The sequence below is a fragment of the Thermobia domestica genome, chromosome 16 (genome assembly GCF_964235325.1).
Source record: "Thermobia domestica chromosome 16, izTheDome1.hap1.1, whole genome shotgun sequence".
Classification (NCBI taxonomy): Eukaryota; Metazoa; Arthropoda; class Insecta; order Zygentoma; family Lepismatidae; genus Thermobia; species Thermobia domestica.
In genome coordinates this window covers 28,115,200-28,135,506 of record NC_137469.1, presented here as the reverse complement: position 1 = coordinate 28,135,506, position 20,307 = coordinate 28,115,200, and the positions used below count along the sequence as shown (strand labels likewise).

Sequence of the window (20,307 nt, the reverse complement as noted above, 5' to 3'; positions counted from 1 at the left end):
GGCTGATATATAGGCTATGGGGTACCAGACAGATGAATCTTTACGTCTTTCTAACAGCACGCAGCCACAGCCTTTTTGACTAATGTCACACATTAACATGTCCTCTGTATCATTTGACAAAAAATCTGTAAAATAGATTCCTGCGTGATGGCATCTTTTTATTTCAGTGTAAGCAATGTCCATCTCTTCGGTACAGATAAGTTTGTGTGGATTCCCCTTTAAACTGTTAAAGAAAGGTTTGCATAAAAATTTCGATAATAATTCAACATTGCTAAGTAGGATTTTAATTTCTTGACAGTGTCAGGTCTTGGAAGATCCAAGATGGTGAGCACCTTGGAACTGTTTGGCCTTACTATCCCGGGTGTGATAGCATGGTCTAAAAATTCAATATCCTGTACGAAAAATATCAACTTCTTCAGGCTAAAGAGAAGTAAATATTTATCAGCCAAAGTAAGAAAATCGTGTAGGGAAATGAGAAAATTCTCGAATGGTCGTCCCAAAATTAAAAAAAATATCAACATACAAAAGTAGTTGGGAGGGGATGTTGAAAGATCTCTCTTAAAACACGGCAAAGATAAAAGGTCGAGTTTGAATGTCCCTACGGAATTTTAGTGTGACATGCTGGGAGAAGGGAAAATCAAAATCTCAGAGTAGCAGTGGAAGTTTTGATCTTCCGGGCAAGATTTGGTTGATAAAAACTCTGCACCAAAACTGCACTTCTCATATAGGCCGCTTGGATAGTTGATCCAAGATGCCCTGTATACCACGCATTGGATTTGATATTCTGGCTGATTTCTGTGAAAAAACATGCAAATCTAAGAAAAGACGAACTTCCTTACTAGCTCCTTACTATTTGGGTTTCGTACTGCAATCAAGTTAGGCCACAATAAGAACTATTGGAGGGGCAGATTACTCAATTGTCGATTAATTCTAAGACCTTACTATGCACATTATTGCGGATCCAATGGAAAATGGTGAACTAAGTGGTTATCAATTGTACTCTATCAGTCAAATCTAAAGAGACCTTCTTTGCATCAATAAAGGAAAATTCTTGCTTCTTCTACTGAAAACAGATGATATGTTTCTTAAGAAGTACCAAAAGTTGTTCTTTTTGAGATGGAGAAAGGTCGTCGCTAACCGGGAACCGATTGTATTCTATGTGAGGTATTATTTTTGCAGGTCTTCCTTTTTTCTGTTTCCAACCTGTTGTACGGATGGCTCATACAGGTTCCTTATTGTAGTTACTGTTGCTTTGTTTTTCTCTGAAGTGGAAGTAACACCCAAAGTTATTATTGTGTGTCGTTCAAACTTAACATAAGGTTTGAAAGGTTGACTATGGGATGTAGTGTACGCAGATTCGCAAATTCTTTTTTGCTTTATTTTTCTCTTTTTCTGCATTTTTAAACTGCAACAGAATTCGTATTTCATTTACTTCTTTTAAAATCCAAATTCGTGTTGAGTGATTGTTGTTTTCTCTTAGTTAGAACAAAAGACTTTTCGTCTTCCCGTTCCTCGCATCTGAGCTCTCCCTGCTTGCCCTCCGGAGTCAACCATCTGGTAGACTATAACATCCCCTCTGTATCAGGGAGATGTTTGGCTCTGTGTCTGACATATATGTAGTCTTTGTATTAGTTATATTATTATTATTATTATTATTATTAGTGGTAGAAGACTTTTAACGAAGTCCATATAATCTGTATGTTTAAAATCTTTTCGGTTTTGCTTCTAAAAAGAAGATTCTTTTCTGTCCTCAAACTGCAGATGTTATATATGTTATCTTAGAAGGGTCTAAAGATAAATTACAGTAAGAAGATCCTTGGTTCAAACATATATAAAATCTTTGATCTTTAGTATTTAAAACCTTTTATGTTTTATATTTTAAGTGATTCAATGTATGAATATTGTATATCTCGATGTATACTACTCTTCCAGAGTTTGGGGACAACACATCCAATTACCGGAGTACATATACACGCATGCGCACAACATAATTTTCTCTTCTCATTTAGCGCCACCCAGGCACTCTATTGTAAACCAATCTTGGTGTTAGGAGCATGACGTGTTCCAATCGCTGTTCTCTCCGCCCCACGGAGAAGCACTTTTCTCAGCTGACTTTGCCCTTAGTGTCGTGCGCACACCAATCAGCTTTCTTTTCAGCCTGCTGGCTACTCTTGGGTTCCTCCCCAGGGAACTTTCGGACTACCACGCATGTTCAACCGCTGACCTCACGGTCTGAGTGCAATGTCTGCACACGCCACAACTCGGCTCCCGACACGTAAATTGGTGCCGTGCGCAAAGCCGATCGAGCCCCTTCAAAGCTCGTGTTTTTGCCTCGATCGTCGGACAACGTCCCCTATCCTGACCCCTCAAAGTCGTGCTATCTAGACAGTCCGCAATGTCTTAGGCACGACTTAGATCAGGATTTTCGAGTAAGCTCCTAGTTGTCCTAGCCGCCACTCTGCCTCTTACTCTCTTGGCTTCTCCTGAGGCCTCTCTAATCTCTTGGTTACCATCCATACCTTATCCTAGTGGCTAACTTGGCTCTCTGTTTCTGAAAGCTTGACGACAGCCAGGGGTCTGCCCATAATTGCTGGTCTGCTTAGAAAACTGACGGTCAAACTTACCTCCTTGGAACTTGGCAATCTACTTCTGAAAGCTAGCTCCAGCCGGGACCTGTGCGCCCAGAAACTGCTGGCGAACTTAGGAAGTTGACGGTCGAAGTTCTGTCACTCCCCTATTTGATGTGTGCTTTGACAGACTCTAGGTTCATTGCCTAGCTGGCCTAAAGCATACTTATACCATCAAACAGTTACACCTGTGCATCTATCCTTCAACTAGGACTGACTCGTGCCCTCCCAGTCTAGTGAAGTTTTATTTTATTTTGTGTGTGTTTTTCTGTGCTATCATTTATCGATTGAAACCTGTCACGTAATGTTATACTCTTACTATCAACACATAGTCAGTTACACTTAGCGCCCCAAGCTCGTGGACTTGTAATAACATTAGGAACAATAAACTACAATCTTACTGCAAGGAACTTTACTTTTGAGTTTTGCTTTCAAGTGATATCCCAAAGGGTTGGTAACTATCAAGTTTTCGTCGAGATAACGATTCCACCGTTCTCTAATTAGAAGTTAAGTATTGGCCGAGGCCATCGCTACCCTGTAAAAGCTAGAATCTTCAGATTGGTTGTTAGCTGACTTCCTGTTCCAGTATAACTTTGCCGCTCGAGTTATAATTGGTGATTTTGCAGAAACTTTGTTGACCAATTAGGAGTATTTTGGTTAATTACTAAACTCTCTTGTGTGGGTGCCGGTCTACGCAAACGCATACCGCCGGCCCGCCACCGGGAATTAAAGGTTGATGGAACTAGCTACTACATGCGCTGTGCAACATTTTTTTAGTGCACTAAAGTGAGACCGGACTTCAATCAATGTTATCCTACATGACTTTGCTATGGCCTTCAAGAATACTACAAGATGATTTCCGGCCAGGACAGAATGCATTCCATTCTAAGAATGGTAATCATTATTTCACAGTGAACAACTTCCTGCTATCTGCTTTGGTTCCAACTTTGGATTTTGGATTCTAGAACTCCTTGGTTCAGTCTCCTACGGAGTTCGACTATCATCTGGGCATCCCAGCAAATTGCATCCAAAAAAATTGCAATCTCCCAGTGGCCCAATTTGGACTTCAACGTCTTAACCACGCAAATGGACATTGTAATTATATACAGATGTCATACCATAGATTTGATTGTACATCCTGATAGTTATGCTTACCGCATAGTTTTTGTTCCATGGTCTCGCTGGTACGCATTTATAATTACACTTGGATGTATTTTTGTTTCACTCTTGTAGTGCTCAACAGTTAGAATACTCTAGGTCATGCAAGAACAATTCGCAGTGCCTTGGTATTTTGTTTTTCAAGTGATATTACGTGGTTACCTTTTAAATTTTTTCTCTGCTTCACAGATGAGAAACCTTTCTTTCAAATACTTGTATCGCCTCTCCTCCACGAAAAATAATCAGTGCAGCACATAGGTAATGGATTATAATCTATCTTAGACAATAAACTTTCAGTGTTTCGGACTTTGCGTCATATTTCACTTGCGTCATGTTGAACATACACTAATGTATATGAAACTAAATGAATACAATTGAAAGGAGAGTGCAAACATAACCAGTGACACTAACATTTGGTTCTAAGTTTTCCCAAGGAAAGGGAATGTGATATAAATTAACCATATGTATATTAAATTTTATATTTTTTGCTGTATATGAATATTTTTTATTTGAAAACAAAAACAGCCAAGCTCGTTCCCTAGAAAGCCAGGAAAACAGAAAGTATAAACAAGGGAGAAAGTATCAAAATAGTAATGGAAATACAAAACAAACATGTGAAAACCAAAAACCGAGGTGTATATAAACTCTGTCCGACATGGACACAGGAACATTCGGTCTTCTATCATCTGGTGATTTTACCTGTAATAGTCGGTAGGACCTTATTGCTTGGAACGGGATAGATGGCATTCACTTACCAAGGATCAATATCCTTAACTCTGAAAGTTATATCTTTGCTTGATATTGTTATGTTAAAATTTAAAGCAAGAAGTTCTGAGAATACGGAGGTCTTCTGCCGACAGCACAATGCTCTCATTTAATGTCAAAGTTCATACATATCATCTTTGTTAAAGTTGTGTATCAAACAATCGTACAATATCATAACGACTATTTCTGTAGGTTATATTTTATTCTTTTGTATTTGCTTTATAGGAATCAATAAAAGACTCGTCAGAATTCTAATATTTCAGTTTGCTACCTACAACAACAGTCTGTATTTAAATCAGCATATAATAGGGTGCAGCGTTTTACCACTTTTTTTTTCGGAACGAAATGTAATACCTGGCAAAAGTGGCCAACCCACATGGAGATTAAAGGTATAGATTTTTTTTTTTCAAATCGGATAATGTCTTCTGTGAGAACTATTGCCTCAAAGTTTCAAAATTTCACTGAAAATTAGAAAAAATACCAAAGTTCTTCATGAATTTTAGTTATGTTAAAGTAAACATTTTTGGTTAAATACATGTCAGTTGCTTAGAAAACTGACATTCAAGTATAAAAATGCCAGTTATGTGCCCTTGGGGGGGATAGGGGGGCCAGAAAAGGGGGGAAATTCAGTATATTTAAGCGGTTGTGCAGGTCCTCGCTCACCTGGTCATATAGCCTGTCCAAGCGTCCCAGAGTCTGCCACGTGGAGGTGGCTGCGCCTAGGGCTCCTGTGCCAGCCTATCCAACCAACTAACCATACATAAGGACGGATGAACTAATCCAATTCGTCACTGTCAGGAAAAGTTGTCCCAAATTGGGACTTTGATTGAAATTTAGACACAGCTTGCCTATAAAGTAAGGTTGACCTGATGATCCCGTCCCTAGCATCACTACCACATACTCGAGAGGCTGCTTCAATGACTAATTTCACTATCCGTTCTACTGCCACCGTGTGGCATGGATAGACGGTGGAGGACTATTCTGGCACAGTGTTATCAGAAAGTGAAAGTTTGTCCATGAGATATTTGTTTGATATCGTCCTTAGAACTGGTGGTACAGTTATTGAAATATCAGTGCTTTCCCAAAAGATCATTTCAGTGTAATCTTTCGCCTCAAAATTCAGTCTGGGAATGATGTTATATCTGATAGTGTTATGAAGATTCTCTGCTTCGTGTTTTCGAGCACTAAGAATCTTATGTAAATCATCTTGGACAGCAAGTAAACCATCAGTCATCATGGCGAAAAGAACATTCTCTGGGAGTGCGAGAAATGCATTCGTCTGAATGGATGAACGGATTACAGCCTGGTATTCATTTGGTAAGTATCTAGACCTATGAATGGTCTCAAAGACGTGACAAGGACCATTAGCAATGGAAGACTTGAGGTAAGTATCTCAGGTCTTTACTGAGTTTTCTGAGCTCTTCTGACTATGATGAGGTAAGTCACATTTTATTGGTTTGAATGACACCACTGGAAGCTTTTCTCAGTCAGATAGTTTTGAACCTATGGGACCTGTGTAAGAATAGAGGCTTGAATTAGCGCCAATATGTGTGAAGAGAGCTCGGAAAGGCAGTTCATTAAAATGCAAGAGACAAATAGTCTGTTAGTTCCTTTAATTTTTGACGAATACCTCCCTTCCAACCAGTCTTAGTGTTTGTTCCATCACACCCAAGAACCTCACCGTCATCAAAGCCACCATCGATTTGGTTCATGATGTACTCGAAAATAGACGTGGTCTCGTCATGGCCAGAGCCAGAGGATGGTGTCACGTCACCAACGTATTGAGAGTTAGGTTCAGCCACAAGTGATAAGTGCTCTTCTCTAACGATGCCTGAGTGTGTTTTAGTGTCTTCCCTTTGACCATCAAAGTATAGGCTTTTAATGGGATCATCATTTCGAGAACTTTCTTTTAATTCTGAGCAGTTTTAATTTTCGCACGCCTTATTTTTCTCCTGTCCACAATTAAAGCAGAGTTATGTTGCTAAATAATTGAGAGGTTATAATTCCAGCCTTTAAAGCTGCCTGAAGCACAGTTGATGTTATATGTGCCGCAGCACTTTCGCTTACATTTTATCTCTGAGCAATCATACCAGTTTCAGTCAAATCTAGCTTCGGTTTAGATGTTCTGTCTCTGGGTTTGGTCTCTTCCTCAGAAGAGCTTTCCTGTGCTTTCTCTTCAAGATCTGCTTCATTGTCACTGAAGTCATTTTTGTGATATAGTAAATAATATTGACTTTTTTTTAAAAAAAAATACAGAATCTTCTGTGAAAATAGTGTTTAGCAAACTATTATCTGTAACGGCCAATTCATATAAGCTGAAGGCAACAGTAACCAAATATAGCGCTTGAGAAATGGCGCCCAATTTGAAGCGTATCCGACTCGTTCCTGATACTGACGCTGAGTTACGCAGATCGGGACAGGAGAAGGACGTTGTAGTATCATGAGGTGGAAGGGTGGGAGTGTAATGGTGAAAAATAACAATGCTCTGCTACCACTGTGAACCACCAGTAGAAGGAAAAGGCAAGGACGAAAATAACTGTAGAAACGCTTAATTGTACTGAATTTGCCCCCTTTGCTGGCCCCAGAGGAGGCACCCCTATCCCACCGCAGGGGCTTATAACTGGCATTTTGAGACTTGAATGTCAGTTTTCATAGCATCTGGCATGTAAAAATCCAAAAATATGTTTACTTTAACATAACTAAAATTCATGAACAATTTTGGTATTTCTTGTAATTTTCAGCGAAATTTTGAAACTTTGAGGCAATAGTTCTCACAGAAGATATTATCTAATTTTAAAAAAACATCTATACCTGTAATGTCCATGTGGGTGGGCCACTTTTGCCAGGTATTACATTTCGTCCCCCCCAAAAAAGTGGCAAAACGACCCACCCTAAGCATATAACTCAATTTAATACACATCAATACATCTCGATTAAAATTATTTTTACCGAAAGAGTTCAAATTCTAAAGACAAAGGTGTTAAGTTTGAAGTTGCTAAATAAAAGATGTAGCTGAAGAAGATGAAGTTTTGGTTCAATAGGTCGAGGTGTTAAGATTGGAGTTGTTAAATAAAAAAATGCAGCTGAAGTAGATGAGGTTCAGGTTCTAGAAGCCGAGAGCTTCCGTTCTTCCAGAATAACGCCCTTCTGCTCGTGTTGCAGACATCGTTTTGTAATGGGTGTCATTGTTTCCTTGGCCTACACAATTACTTGACTTGGAGTGGGGATATAGTTGACACGTACCTTATTCATCGCAGTTCTTCAACAAACAATTTTGAAGCGTTATGGACTCTCATACAAGCAGTACATTTGAAGATTCTTCAGCATCGCTTTTGTGATTTATCGACACGATGTATAGAGATTCTAACTGCATCAAGTAGAAGCTGAACATCATATTGGTTAATCACGTTTAGAGAAGTTCTGAAATTGTAATCATCTCTGCATATTCTTATAATCATATAACTAATCTGTGATGTAAGTCTCATTGTATTCGCATGTCTTTCTTAATGTTCCAATTTACACAAACAAACATGTATGCAGATCATTATAAATTTAATGGACACCTGGAGTTAGAATCACGTCAAATGTCTGCATTTGTATTGTTCCGTAAAATGGGCGATCACTCTGATTTCCGAAGAGGACAAATTGTTGGTATTCGGTTATGCGATGCGAGCGTAGTGGAAATGTCAAGTGTGTTGGGTTTGTCGTGAGGAGCAGTATCCGTTGTGATAACGGCCTACAAAACTCACGGCAAAACCACATCGGCGAAGAAGAACAGTGGTCATAAGCAAACCCTCAGTGACAACTATTTCCGAGCATTAGATTCGAATGTTACTCAGAAGTGTCATGCGATTGCAATGCAAGTGTTGGAGAAATTCAAACAGTGTCTCCCACAGCTTGTGTCGACAACCACAGTCCACCGTAAGTCACATAACTGGAGTAGTATTGCACTGGTAAGGAACCCTAACGCATTTAGCCTGATGGTAATACTGCCGCGAACATGCAGCATGGATCTCTGATGACTGGAAACACGTGATATTCTCGGATGCGTAACCGTTCATCTTATTTCCAACCACAGTCCGTCGTGTTTAAGTTTGGTGAACGCCCAAAAAAAGTTCATGATCAGCAGTATCTCCGCCGAAGCATGAAACATTAAGCGGCTCTGTGATGCTGTGGGCACCAAATTATTGGTTTCCGGTACATTCTGTGCTGACGCTTCCTTTTCGCATCTCTGCCCGTTATTATGTCTCCATTTTCAGTGCATCTTATGATACAGACGTTGTTTACGGGATATTCCAGGATAATGATGCGCCTATTCACACAGTTGGATCTGTTGCTGGGTGGTTGGAGGAACATCGCAGTGAAATTCAATATCTCCCCTGGTTCACATAATCACCAGACCTGCATTTAAACATCAGTGGTTCGCTTTAGATATACGAATCCAGCGCAGAAAACCAATGCGTAAGTTAGGATGTTGTAAGATCACTGGTTTCTTGCAAGCTATCTCTGTCTTTCTCAGTTACAATTACTGTTGTGTCATCAGCAAAAAGGAGTAAATTACATTTCTCTATATTTAAGGATAAATCATTAAGATATAGAAGAAAGAGTATTGGTCCTAAAACTGATCCTTATGGAACACCTTTTCTATTTATTACTTCATTTAAGTTTATTTTGCTCAGACTTTTAGTTGTTTCGTCCATATGAAGAATTTGTACGATTTGTTTACGATTGTACAAATATGATTTGAACTACTCCAAAGCAGTACCCCTAATGTATATCATGGTCTACACAGTCAGATGCTTTTGAGAGATCACAATATATTCCTACAGTATTGGCTTTCTGATCAACAGACGTTACAGCTATTTTGATATGTTCATATATGGCAGTAATTGTGGGTTTGTCTTTTATAAATCTGTGTTGTGTTTTCGTGATTAAGTTTTGTTCATTAATGAAATTTAGTAGTCGGTTACATACTAGTTTTTCAACAAGTTTTGAAAAAATAGAAGAAAGTGATATGGGACGTGGTTTTCTATTTCGTTTCTACATCCTTTTTGAACAAGGGTTTAATGACTGAGAGTTTTAGTGTATCAGGGAAGATTCCTTGGAAAAATGACTCATTCATGATGTCCGCTAATGCAGGTGCGATAATGTGGATACATTTCTTCAAAAGAAAGTGTGAAATATCCATTCCTGCAGTTTTCTTATTATCAAATTTACTTACTGCTTCCACAATCTCTTGTGGGGAAGTTGGGGTAAGGAAGAATGACCTACTGATGTACTTAAGCGGCTGTAGTCTGCTTGTGTCACTTGGGGAAGGTATATCATGTATGGCTTTCTCTGTAACGGTACTAAAGTAATTATTTAAGTACTCAGAAACCAACTTTGGGTCGTTTGTGGTTAAGTTACTGCCTTTTATACGTAACTCTACATTTTTGTGTTTTTCATTTTTCTTTCCTAATTCACACTTTATTATTTTCCGCGACTCTTTGCTTTCACTTTGTGCATTGTTTATTTTATTACTATAATAGTCCCTTTTGGCTTTATTAATAACTTTTTGTACAGGGATTTATATTATTTTTATAGTAATCAAGAATTTCTATATTATTTGCTTGTTTGCTAAGTTTGAACACCTCTTTTACTTTCATACTGGAAACTCTAATACCATGTGTAATTCACGGTTTGTTACGTGTTTTGTTTACTTTTCCATTAGAGAAAGGAAAGGCGCTCTCAAATAATAGTTTAAATTTATAAATAAAACATCTGTACATGTCATTAACGTTAGGATTGACAGTTTCGTCATTTACAAAATTTTCGCTTTCAAGCAAAGAGAGAAATTTTGCTATTTTGTGTTCGTTATAGAATCTTTTCCCTAACATCCTTATAGTTTGTCTGCTATCTTTGGAAAAACGTGTCAAATACAACGTTTGTTCTACGTGGTTGTTCAGTTCTATGTTAAGAGTATGAGATTTAAATGTAACAATTTAAATGAAGATTTGTAAATATATTGCCACTTGAAGTGCAGGAAGATCTCGTGAAATGAGTTGGTTCAAATATTGTCATATGTAAATTAAAACTTGATAAAAAATATTGAGGAATTTATCACGCATTGTGGTTGATTCTTTTGTATCTATGCTAAAATCACCACATAGTACAACTGAATCATATTTATTGGCGACTTCACTTAAAACCTGTTGTTGTTTTTTGAAGAATATACATACTTTGGAGTCTGGGGTGCGATATAGTACAATAATAATTTGATTAGTTGTTTTATTTGGTAACTCTACTGCAATATATTCAAAATGTCTATCAATGCTTTCTATTTTATCAATTACTTTGGAGCGTGAAGGGTTAAGTGTGTTTTTCATTAATATGCAAACACCCCCACACTTCATTGTATTTCTATCATAACTAGAAACCAAACTATAACCCGGAATAATTTTCTGTTCATTTACCTCAAGCCAGTGTTCTGAGAGACATTCCGAACTGATTGTATGTTTAGATGGACTACTAATAATTCATTAATCTCTTTGTTTTTAATTGAAACCTGAAATTTAGTTTTCATTGAATTATTTTCGTCTCTGAGGCGTAGATAAAAGAGAGAATACGTTCAATAAAATCACTGCCATCCGCCTGTACAGAGTCAAGTCTACGAGGCAGTCCGTGACGTTATCTGAAATCTGAGTATTTAGGGAATTCTCCAAGAATGTGCCGAATACTCAGTGAGACAAATGCAGTCTCCACAATATGGACGGTTCAAACCACGCAAAAAATAAGGCCAGCTATACACTATGAGATAAATCCTAGGAAATATATTACGATTTTTCCTAGAGTCAAAATCTCACCGTGTATGAATCAGATTGCATGTCATTTCCTATGTTCTGAAACGATCCTATGTGATTTCTCTTGTTTAGAGCACGCTCTATTTCGGAAAACAAACAAAAAAAAACGAAAACCAAAAATACTCAACAAAATGAAGAGTGATGCGAGACTGATGAAGTATGTTTTGCTAATTTATCTTCTGATTTTTATGCTTATTTTAGAGGTGTGCAATTTAGCGCCTGGTATCAGTATCAGTAGGGTGTGCAGTGTAGTTAGCATAGGAATTTATCAATTTTGTGTTTTGTATTATATAACACTATTCCCGTGGAAAGATCTTCACGTGTATGGCACAAAAGGTTAAGGTTTCCTACGAAATATATCGTAACATTTTTCCTAAGATATTTCCAAGGATTTATCTCATAGTGTAAAGTAGGCCTAATTATGGGTCAAATGAGAGTATGTGATACACAAACGCTTAAGAAGCACTTCATCTCAGTGACTAAGCTAACAGAATGTCTACCTTTTTCCAAGGCGTGGCTTAACTGCGTGAAGAAAGAAAGAGAGAAAAGAAAAAGCCGAAAATTTACGTTTTTTTAAAAGCCAGCTCTTCATGAAAAAACTGCCGCTCCAAAAAGTTGCCAAGTTTCTTGAATCTTTGGCTCTAATTCATGTACGCAAGAATCGCAATATTAGGGAAGTTTTACTCCCTTAATTTGAAGCAATAAAAGTTGTATATTTATCCGATTTAATTTCCCTTAAGAGCAGGGCCGGATTAACCCATCTGGAGCCCCGGGGCTAGGAAACATGTGGCCCCTGCTGACTTCGCCTGATACTTTTCTCTGAAAGTACAGTAGGTAAGTTGAGGGAATATGTTTCATATTTTTCGTCACATTTTATTTTATGATGACGATTGTATCTTTATGGTTCTTTTTAGATAACAAGTTGAAATTTTGTTCCACCTGAAGGCCCGGGGCTACAGCCCTCCTTTAATCCGGCCCTCCTCAAGAGTAGTCACTATCTGTCTCATTGATAGTAATTTATTTTCAGTAAATTTATTGTTCTTTCCTTCTCTTTAGATACGTGAGAGATTTATCATTGGGTTTAGTGGATTTGATAGCAATGTTCCCAATAGAAATGATTAACTTTGTTTTACCGAAATCAAAAATATATGCAAGTAATTACTTAATATTCATAAACCGACTTGTCCGAATTGTAAGTCCACTTTTAAGTAATTATAAGTAATTATGTTAGTAGAAAAAAATAGCTGTGATATTACCCTATGATATATATGTAGGGTATATACGAAAAAGTAGCTTATCATAAATCTCAAAATAAGCTTTAATTAATATGTATATCTATGAAGTACATATTTCAATATTCAGGCTTAGCATAAATAATTCGTTCGTTTTGAGAAGACTATCTATATTTCGAACAGTATTACACATACACACATGAAAGATATACGAAAAGAATCACAAACACACGAAGTTTGTATTGTGTAGAGTTTGGCACCCCGTCATTCGCACATCCTAGTTCGTGACTACCTAAACAATGATCTTCCGCATCGCTGGATTGGGCGTGTTGGTGAGAATGACCTTTGTTCCGCTGGTTTCCCAGATCTCCTGATTTAACGTCCTGCGACTTCTTCTTCTTGTGGGGATATGTTAAGGACCTTGTTTATGTACCTCTACTACCATGGGTGCCCAAAGAAAAATTTTAGTTGGTTCAAATCCCTCGTTAATATATTAGGTTTGGTATTTTTTATTTGTATTAAGAAAATGTAAAGAAATTTAATACATTGTCGTGAGCCAAAGGGGGGGCTCGGGCCCCACCCTACCCTCCCCTTCGAGTGCCCATGCCCACTACCGCAATCCTTAGTCGAGCTCAAAGAACGCATCAATGCTGCAGTGCAGACAATTGACAGGACTATGCTACAAAATGTATGGAATGAGCTCGAGTATCGTCTGAATTTGTGTCGTGTCACCAAAGGGGCACACATATTGAACATTTGTAAAAGGTATATAAACTTGGTGTGTTTGTGGCTCTTTTCATATATATTTCATGTGTGCACGTGTAATACTTTTTTGAAAATATAGCCTTTTCAAAATCAATGAATCATTTATGCTAACTCTGTATTGTATCTTTTATAATAGATTCACATAAGATAAAAAAGTAGGTTAAATTGTATTTCGTTTTGACGTCATAATTATGGTCATCTAGGATATGCTAAATATTGAGAAGGTAACAAAGCATAGGTATCTGTAATCTAAAGGTAACCAAAATTCACGTTTCTAACGATATTGTTACCTTTCTCAAACGGTTATCCAGTGTCCCAACTTCAAAACAAACACGACGCAAAATGTGCTTTTTTAAAATATGTTTGAACTTACATGTTTAATCACAAAGTGTCATTTTAAACATATGTATTTCTTGTACAGCCTTCTACATTTTTCTTTGAAGGAAAAACCAACTATTCTACAAAAATATTCCGTCATAAAAATTACATTCAAGTGTCAATTGCTACTTCTAATTTCTGGTTTCTCTTAAATGTTGAAAGTTATTGTAAGAATGAAAATTAGAATAAGGTTAAATTGCCCTCACCGTGATTCCAATACGAATGAAGATTAGGTGAAGGCCAGTTGTTGGTGTGGGTATATCCAACATACTACCTGGTTGTGGCAGTTCAGTTACACCGTGAACTTGCGTAAGTACACAGTGAACATGGGACCTCCACAGAGCGTCATAAGATCGTGTATACTGTACGAGTTCAAACTGGGGTCAAACGCCTCTGCAGTCGGGCGGAAGATATGCCAGGTCTTTGGTGGGGGCGTCGTGACTACGCGGACAGTGCAGCGCTGTTTTAACAAGTTCAAGAACGGTGACGAAACACTCGAAGACGCACTACGTGCTGCAAAATAGACACATGTATACAATGAAGATCTTCAGGCACCAGTTTAAGCGAACAGTGGCCAGACATGTAAGAAACTGGAACTACAATTCAGTGTGAGTGGAGAAACCATTGGGCAGCACCTCCATCAACTTGGGAAACACTACAAGTTGGGTCGATGGGTCCCACATGATTTCACTCCGGGCCAGAAGGCAACGCGACCAGATATCTGCGTTCCTTTGCTGTCTCGTCTGAGGAAGGAGCCATTTCTGGACAGGGTTGACATGTGATGAGAAGTGAGTCCTGTACGAAACTTCACGGCGCCATTACCATTGGTTAGCATCCCATGAACCATATCCAAAACAACCGAAACCAGAACTGCACCAGAAGGTCTTCCTGTGTGTTTGGTGGAGTGCTCGCAGCATCATCCATCGGGAACTGGTACCAGCTGGTCAGAGCATCAATGCAACTGTGTACTGTCAGCAATTGAGCCGAGTTCAAGAAAACTCAAAACTCTGGAACCAGCACTTCTGAATCGCAAAGGGGTCTTCCTGTTAACACAACACTAAACTTGTTAACAGGACAACACTAAGCTTCACGTGGCTAGGATGATCCGGGATGCATTCTACGCCTTGATTGCATCCGCCATACTTCCTGGTCATTGCACCGTCCGATTAGAACCTATTCCATTCCTCGGACAATCATCTTAGAGGACGCCAGTTCAAATCCCTAGTAGAGGTGCGAAATGCACTTGATACCTTCATTTCACGGCCCACGACGAAATCCATGGCCTTCCAGAATGTTGGCAGAAGGTCGTCGATGCTGATGGGGACTATTTTTGATCTCCCAGGCACGTATTAGGTGACATATCGATGTTCTAAGGTGGTGGGCCTGGTAACCAACAGAACTTTCTTGGTTACCTTATACCTTGAGTTCCTACCTGAGTTGGCACTGTTTTTTATTATCATTATTCTCCGATCTGTTCTTATCATTTGATACAAGACCTTTAGTTAGGATTCCATTTGTCACAGATTGTTCTTTAATGTAGACCATTACATTTAGTTTTACCTTCTTCTCATTTGAGCATACTTCCTACTTTCAGAATACGATTTCTTTTCCAATAGTGTTTTTATCTTTTACTTTAACTATGTTCTTTCTCTCCTGTTATTCCCATTATCTTTCCCTAGCTTTTTGTTCTGCTCAGCTAAATTCCTCCACATTCCTCTGTCCAGTGGCGGCGATTGGACGTTAAAAGTTGAGGGTACCAGACATGATCTGAATATTTGTATATCAATGTTAGTTTTCCACGTTGTTTCTAACACTTCGTTTGACGAAAGGTTGTATAACTAATAGGATACTATCTTTTTCAGTTAAAATATATTTTATTGAGTAAATTAACAAGAACAACGCAACTAAGTACTATTCCTTTGATTCCTTCCTCATGAACATTGTGTGATTATCTCTGGAACATTGTGTGATCCGATTAGACTAGTCAACAAGGTTTTTGCCACATGAAAGAAGAATGCTGATCTTTAAGGAACTTTGGCCGCTGAATTCGAATCTGCAATCCGTTTTTCTCTATCACGCATAGTTTTCCCTGACAGAGGGATTTTTGGGAAATTTCCCCCCAAATTTCCCTTTTTCTTCATTTTTGTACCTCTAGCTCGGGTACCCTTAGGCATATAAACATACAAATTATATTCTAGGTTAGCTTGATTTATACTTAGTAAACCCTGTAAGTTTCTTCTGAGTCGCATCATTCTTCATTGTGAAATAAATATATATCTATAAATATATGCTATGTGTACTGTCCATTTTACCATATACAATAGGTGCAGAAAAATCACATGTAACTTCCACAGGATTTACAATATAAGAAGGTTTATACTTCATTGGATTTGTAATGAAACATACTTTACAATGATGTATACACCATGTCCGCCATTTTTATGAGGGAAATTCTAGAGGGATTTTCCGGGAAATTCCCTAAAAAAGTAGATTTTTTGTCTCATGTCACTGTTCATATAGTGATACAGAAACGGGAATTGCGCCAGATTAATCCTATTGAAAAACTGATCTTTAACTCCAAAAGTATACAACAAAATTCTTAGTTTCCACGCCTTTTAAACGTTGTTCAAGATAGTAAACAAAAAATTAATATTGACCTACAAAAACAAATATCAATAACTCACAATGGATCAAATGCACAACTGCTTTACAAAGTATGAAAATAAAACATTTGTACTTACAATTAATTCTTCCTTTTGTAGTGCCAGTCACTTTCTCTAACTAAAAACCAGCAGTAGTCGCCCATCATATGAGGATTCCATTTACCTTGATAACGTTGGTCCATTTTTTGAATGCCCTGATGAAATCGTTCCCCTTGTTCGTCACTTACAGCTTCTAAATTCTCGGGGAAAATTTCCAAGTGGGAATGAAGAAAGTGAATTTTCAGGGACATTCTACATCCTAATCTTTGATAGCTATCCAAAAGCTCTTGAACCAATTGACGGTAATTTTCTGCCTTATGATTTCCCAAAAATCCATACACCACTTTACTGAAAGCTCTCCAGGCGGATAGTTCATCATTATTTAACTTTGTCTCAAAGATGTTGTCCTTTAATAGTTTCCGAATTTGGGGCCCGACGAATATCCCCTCTTTTACTTTCGCGTCACTAAGTTTTGGAAACTGACTTGTAAGGTACGCAAAACCTTCTCCATTCTTGTCCATGGCCTTAACAAAGTTTTTCATTAAGCCTAATTTTATATGTAAAGGCGGCAGCAGAATTTTTTCTGAATTAACTAAGGGAGAATACTTAACATTGTGTTTCCCTGGCATATATGTTTCTCTTGGGGACCTTCTTTTTGAATGTAGTGTGATTCAGTTGCCCTACTGTCCCACAAGCAAAGAAAACAACAGTATTTTGTAAATCCTCCCTGAAGCCCCAGTAATATAGCAATGACTTTTAAATCACCACAAATTTGCCAACAGTACTTGTTATAATGTATCACATCTAACAACACACACAAACTTTCATAAGTTTCCTTCATCTCTACGAAATATGCCATTGGAATTGATGGTTTAGTGTTCCCATTATGTAGCAAAACAGCCTTAAGGCTTGTTTTAGAGGAGTCGATAAACAACCTCCATTCTTCAGGGATGTGTTGGAAACTTAGTGCATCCATTAAACCATCTATATTTGTACATGCACAGAGGGAATTTTGCATTATATAGTAACCTGAAAATTGTTCATGTCGGTTTCTGAAAATTGAAACTCTGATGGTAGGAGCAAGTAAATTCCATTCTTGAAGTCTCTATCCGAGCAACTCAGCTTGTTGCTTACTCAGATTTAGATCCCTCACTAAGTCATTCAGTCTGGACTGGTTAACAAGAAGAGGTGTGTTTTTGGTTGGGCTATAGTTTGGATCAAAGGAAGTTGATGGTTCGGGCAACTCATCTACTTGCTCTTCTGCTGGAGAAGATTCTTCTGACTGTGCGTATGGATCAGGGATTGGGAGTTCAGGTCCATGTGGTATGGGTTTTAGAGCGGATGGAACATTTGGGTACTCAATATTAGATTTTGTTCGTTTGGAATGACCCCAAATTTTTGTTAGACAGAAATAGTCTTCAGCATGACTGGTTGGTTCTCGCCAGACCATTGGCACCGCAAAAGGCATAGCTCGAGTTTTATCGCTACTTTTCCACTTAATAAGAGTAGAATAGCATGTTACACAGCACACATGGGGAGCCCACACTTTGTCTTGATCACCCACATGACACCTAAAATAGCTATAATAAGCTTGTTTTAACGTTTCTGTTAATGCACGGGGCTGACTTTTTACAGTATATTTTCCACACACGTAACAGAAAGTGTTCGGTGAGTTTATACACACACGCCGCGATCTCTTCATAGCGGAGAAAGAAAACAAACACGCACACGCACTTACGACCACTTGTCACAGGTAAATCCAAATTAAAACTAAACCTACAATATGCATGCAGTTATGCAACACTTCCTTGTCTATTTGCCATGGACCTGACAATTTATCAGTAGAGTTCGATTTTGCGTAGCTTTATTGCATCAGCTAAACACGTGTTGTTGTACAGCTGTATCAATACAATCACATGCCAGGTGGTAGAAAACCACAGACCTCTTACTCCATGTCGTATAATCTCATTTTTCGTATTTGTGCCTGTATGGGTAAATGAAATTGTGTTTTTTTTTTCTTTCGGTGCAAAGAATGCAACATCACGTCTTAAAATAAGTAGTACAAACAACATACCTGCAGCTATATTTATTTCTCTAGAAATAATGCGATTGTTCTGAAACTTGCGAGCTTTCTTAAGTATAAATCAAAGTTTTATATGGTGTCGTTTTTGTATTTATATTTCAAGCGCCAGTGGTACGAAAATTTGGGAAAAAGGTATATTTTGAGGGAATTTGTCAGCCCCCTCCCCTTGTCACCCAAAAAAACTGTGCGTGATGGAGAAAAACGGATTGCACTTTCGAATTCAGCGACCAAAGTTCCTTTAGGATCAGATGTTTTCTTTCATGTGGCAAAAACCTTGTTTACTAGTGAGCTATTGATTTATTGAATTGATATAAATCTATATTCTGGCGCAATTCCCGCTTCTGTATCGCTATATGAACAGTGACATGAGATAAAAAATCTACTTTTTAGGAAGTTTCCCGGAAAATCCCTCTAGAATTTCCCTCTTATAAAAATGGCGGACATGGTGTATACATCATTGTAAAGTATGTTTCATTACAAATCCAATGAAGTATAAACCTTGCTTATATTGTAATTCCCGTGGAAGTTACATGTGATTTTTCTGCACCTATTGTATATGGTAAAATGGACAGTACACATAGCATATATTTATAGAAATATATTTATTTCTCAATAAAGAATGACGCGACTCAGATGAAACTTACAGGGTTTACTAAGTATAAATCAAGCTAACCTAGAATATAATTTGTATGTTTATATGCCTAAGGGTACCCGAGCTAGAGGTACAAAAATGAAGAGAAAGGGAAATTTGGGGGGAAATTTCCCGAAAATCCCTCTGTCACGGGAAAACTATGCGTGATAGAGAAAAACGGATTGCAGAGTCGAATTTAGCCGCCAAAGTTCCTTTAAGATCAGGTTTTTTCTCTCATGTGGCAGAAAAAAAGTTAAAATTTGTTGACTAGCGTTATTTACTAACAAATTTGCAAAACAAATAAATAGAAAGGATAATATTAATCATAGTAATGAAAACTAAGGCTTGTTTTGTAGAAGTTATATTGACACTGGGATTAATGAACAACTTATATTTTTAATTCCACACATGCCATTAAAAGTACAGTACCGTATGTTATTACTCTTAGAAAATGAAAGACAGTAAATACTACATGCGCATGCTACGACATTTAAAGAAATACGCAATTGCAATATTAATTGCATTCAAATGCAATTAAAACGCAATTTCTGTAGCTTTCTTAACTCCACAGGAAGACAAATACCCAATACATACTCACGAAACGGTTATATGGCACCATTTTTTCTATGAACCAATAATACATACAAAAATTTTATATTTCCAAATGACTATATACATTAACGAGTCACTTAAAAAAAGTGCGGGTCAACTGCCTTCTCTTCGCCCCCTAATCGCTGGCCATGCCTCTATTCCTTTTAAGTTATAAGGACTAACATATTTTTAAGTACTAACGTGGTGTCTTCATTATTCGATTAAAAAAGTACCAATAAAGCTTTTTTTACTTCGGCTTTTTTTTCAAGCCCAAAGGCATTGTAGAACACGTTACGTATGATTTCACGTCTTTCTGTGCGGAAACACAGGGTGAAATGACATCATAACTTTAAAAATATTTTTTGTTATGCCTATTTTTATTATTTTTTGGTGGACTTAATTTTGCACAAACATTCAGTGTAGCAATTAGTATTTTTTAGATTTTTCTCAGATCTCTGTGTTAAAACAGAGGGTGTCCTGAGGGCCAAAAAAGATTTAAAAAAGGATATTAAAAAAGGAATGAGTAAAACAAAATA

At 37.7% G+C, this 20,307-nt stretch overlaps 1 protein-coding gene across 1 annotated transcript in view; it reads left to right on the top strand.

The window, feature by feature from the left end:
• Nucleotides 1-16,562, top strand: part of LOC145672437 (uncharacterized) — a 273,840-nt gene extending 257,278 nt beyond the window's left edge. The window contains exons 29-30 of the mRNA XM_081741594.1: nt 12,446-12,581; nt 16,527-16,562. Of these exons, the coding sequence (XP_081597720.1) occupies nt 12,446-12,581; nt 16,527-16,562 (172 nt within the window). The remainder of the gene's footprint in view (nt 1-12,445; nt 12,582-16,526) is intronic.
• The last annotated feature ends 3,745 nt before the right edge of the window (nt 16,563-20,307 follow it).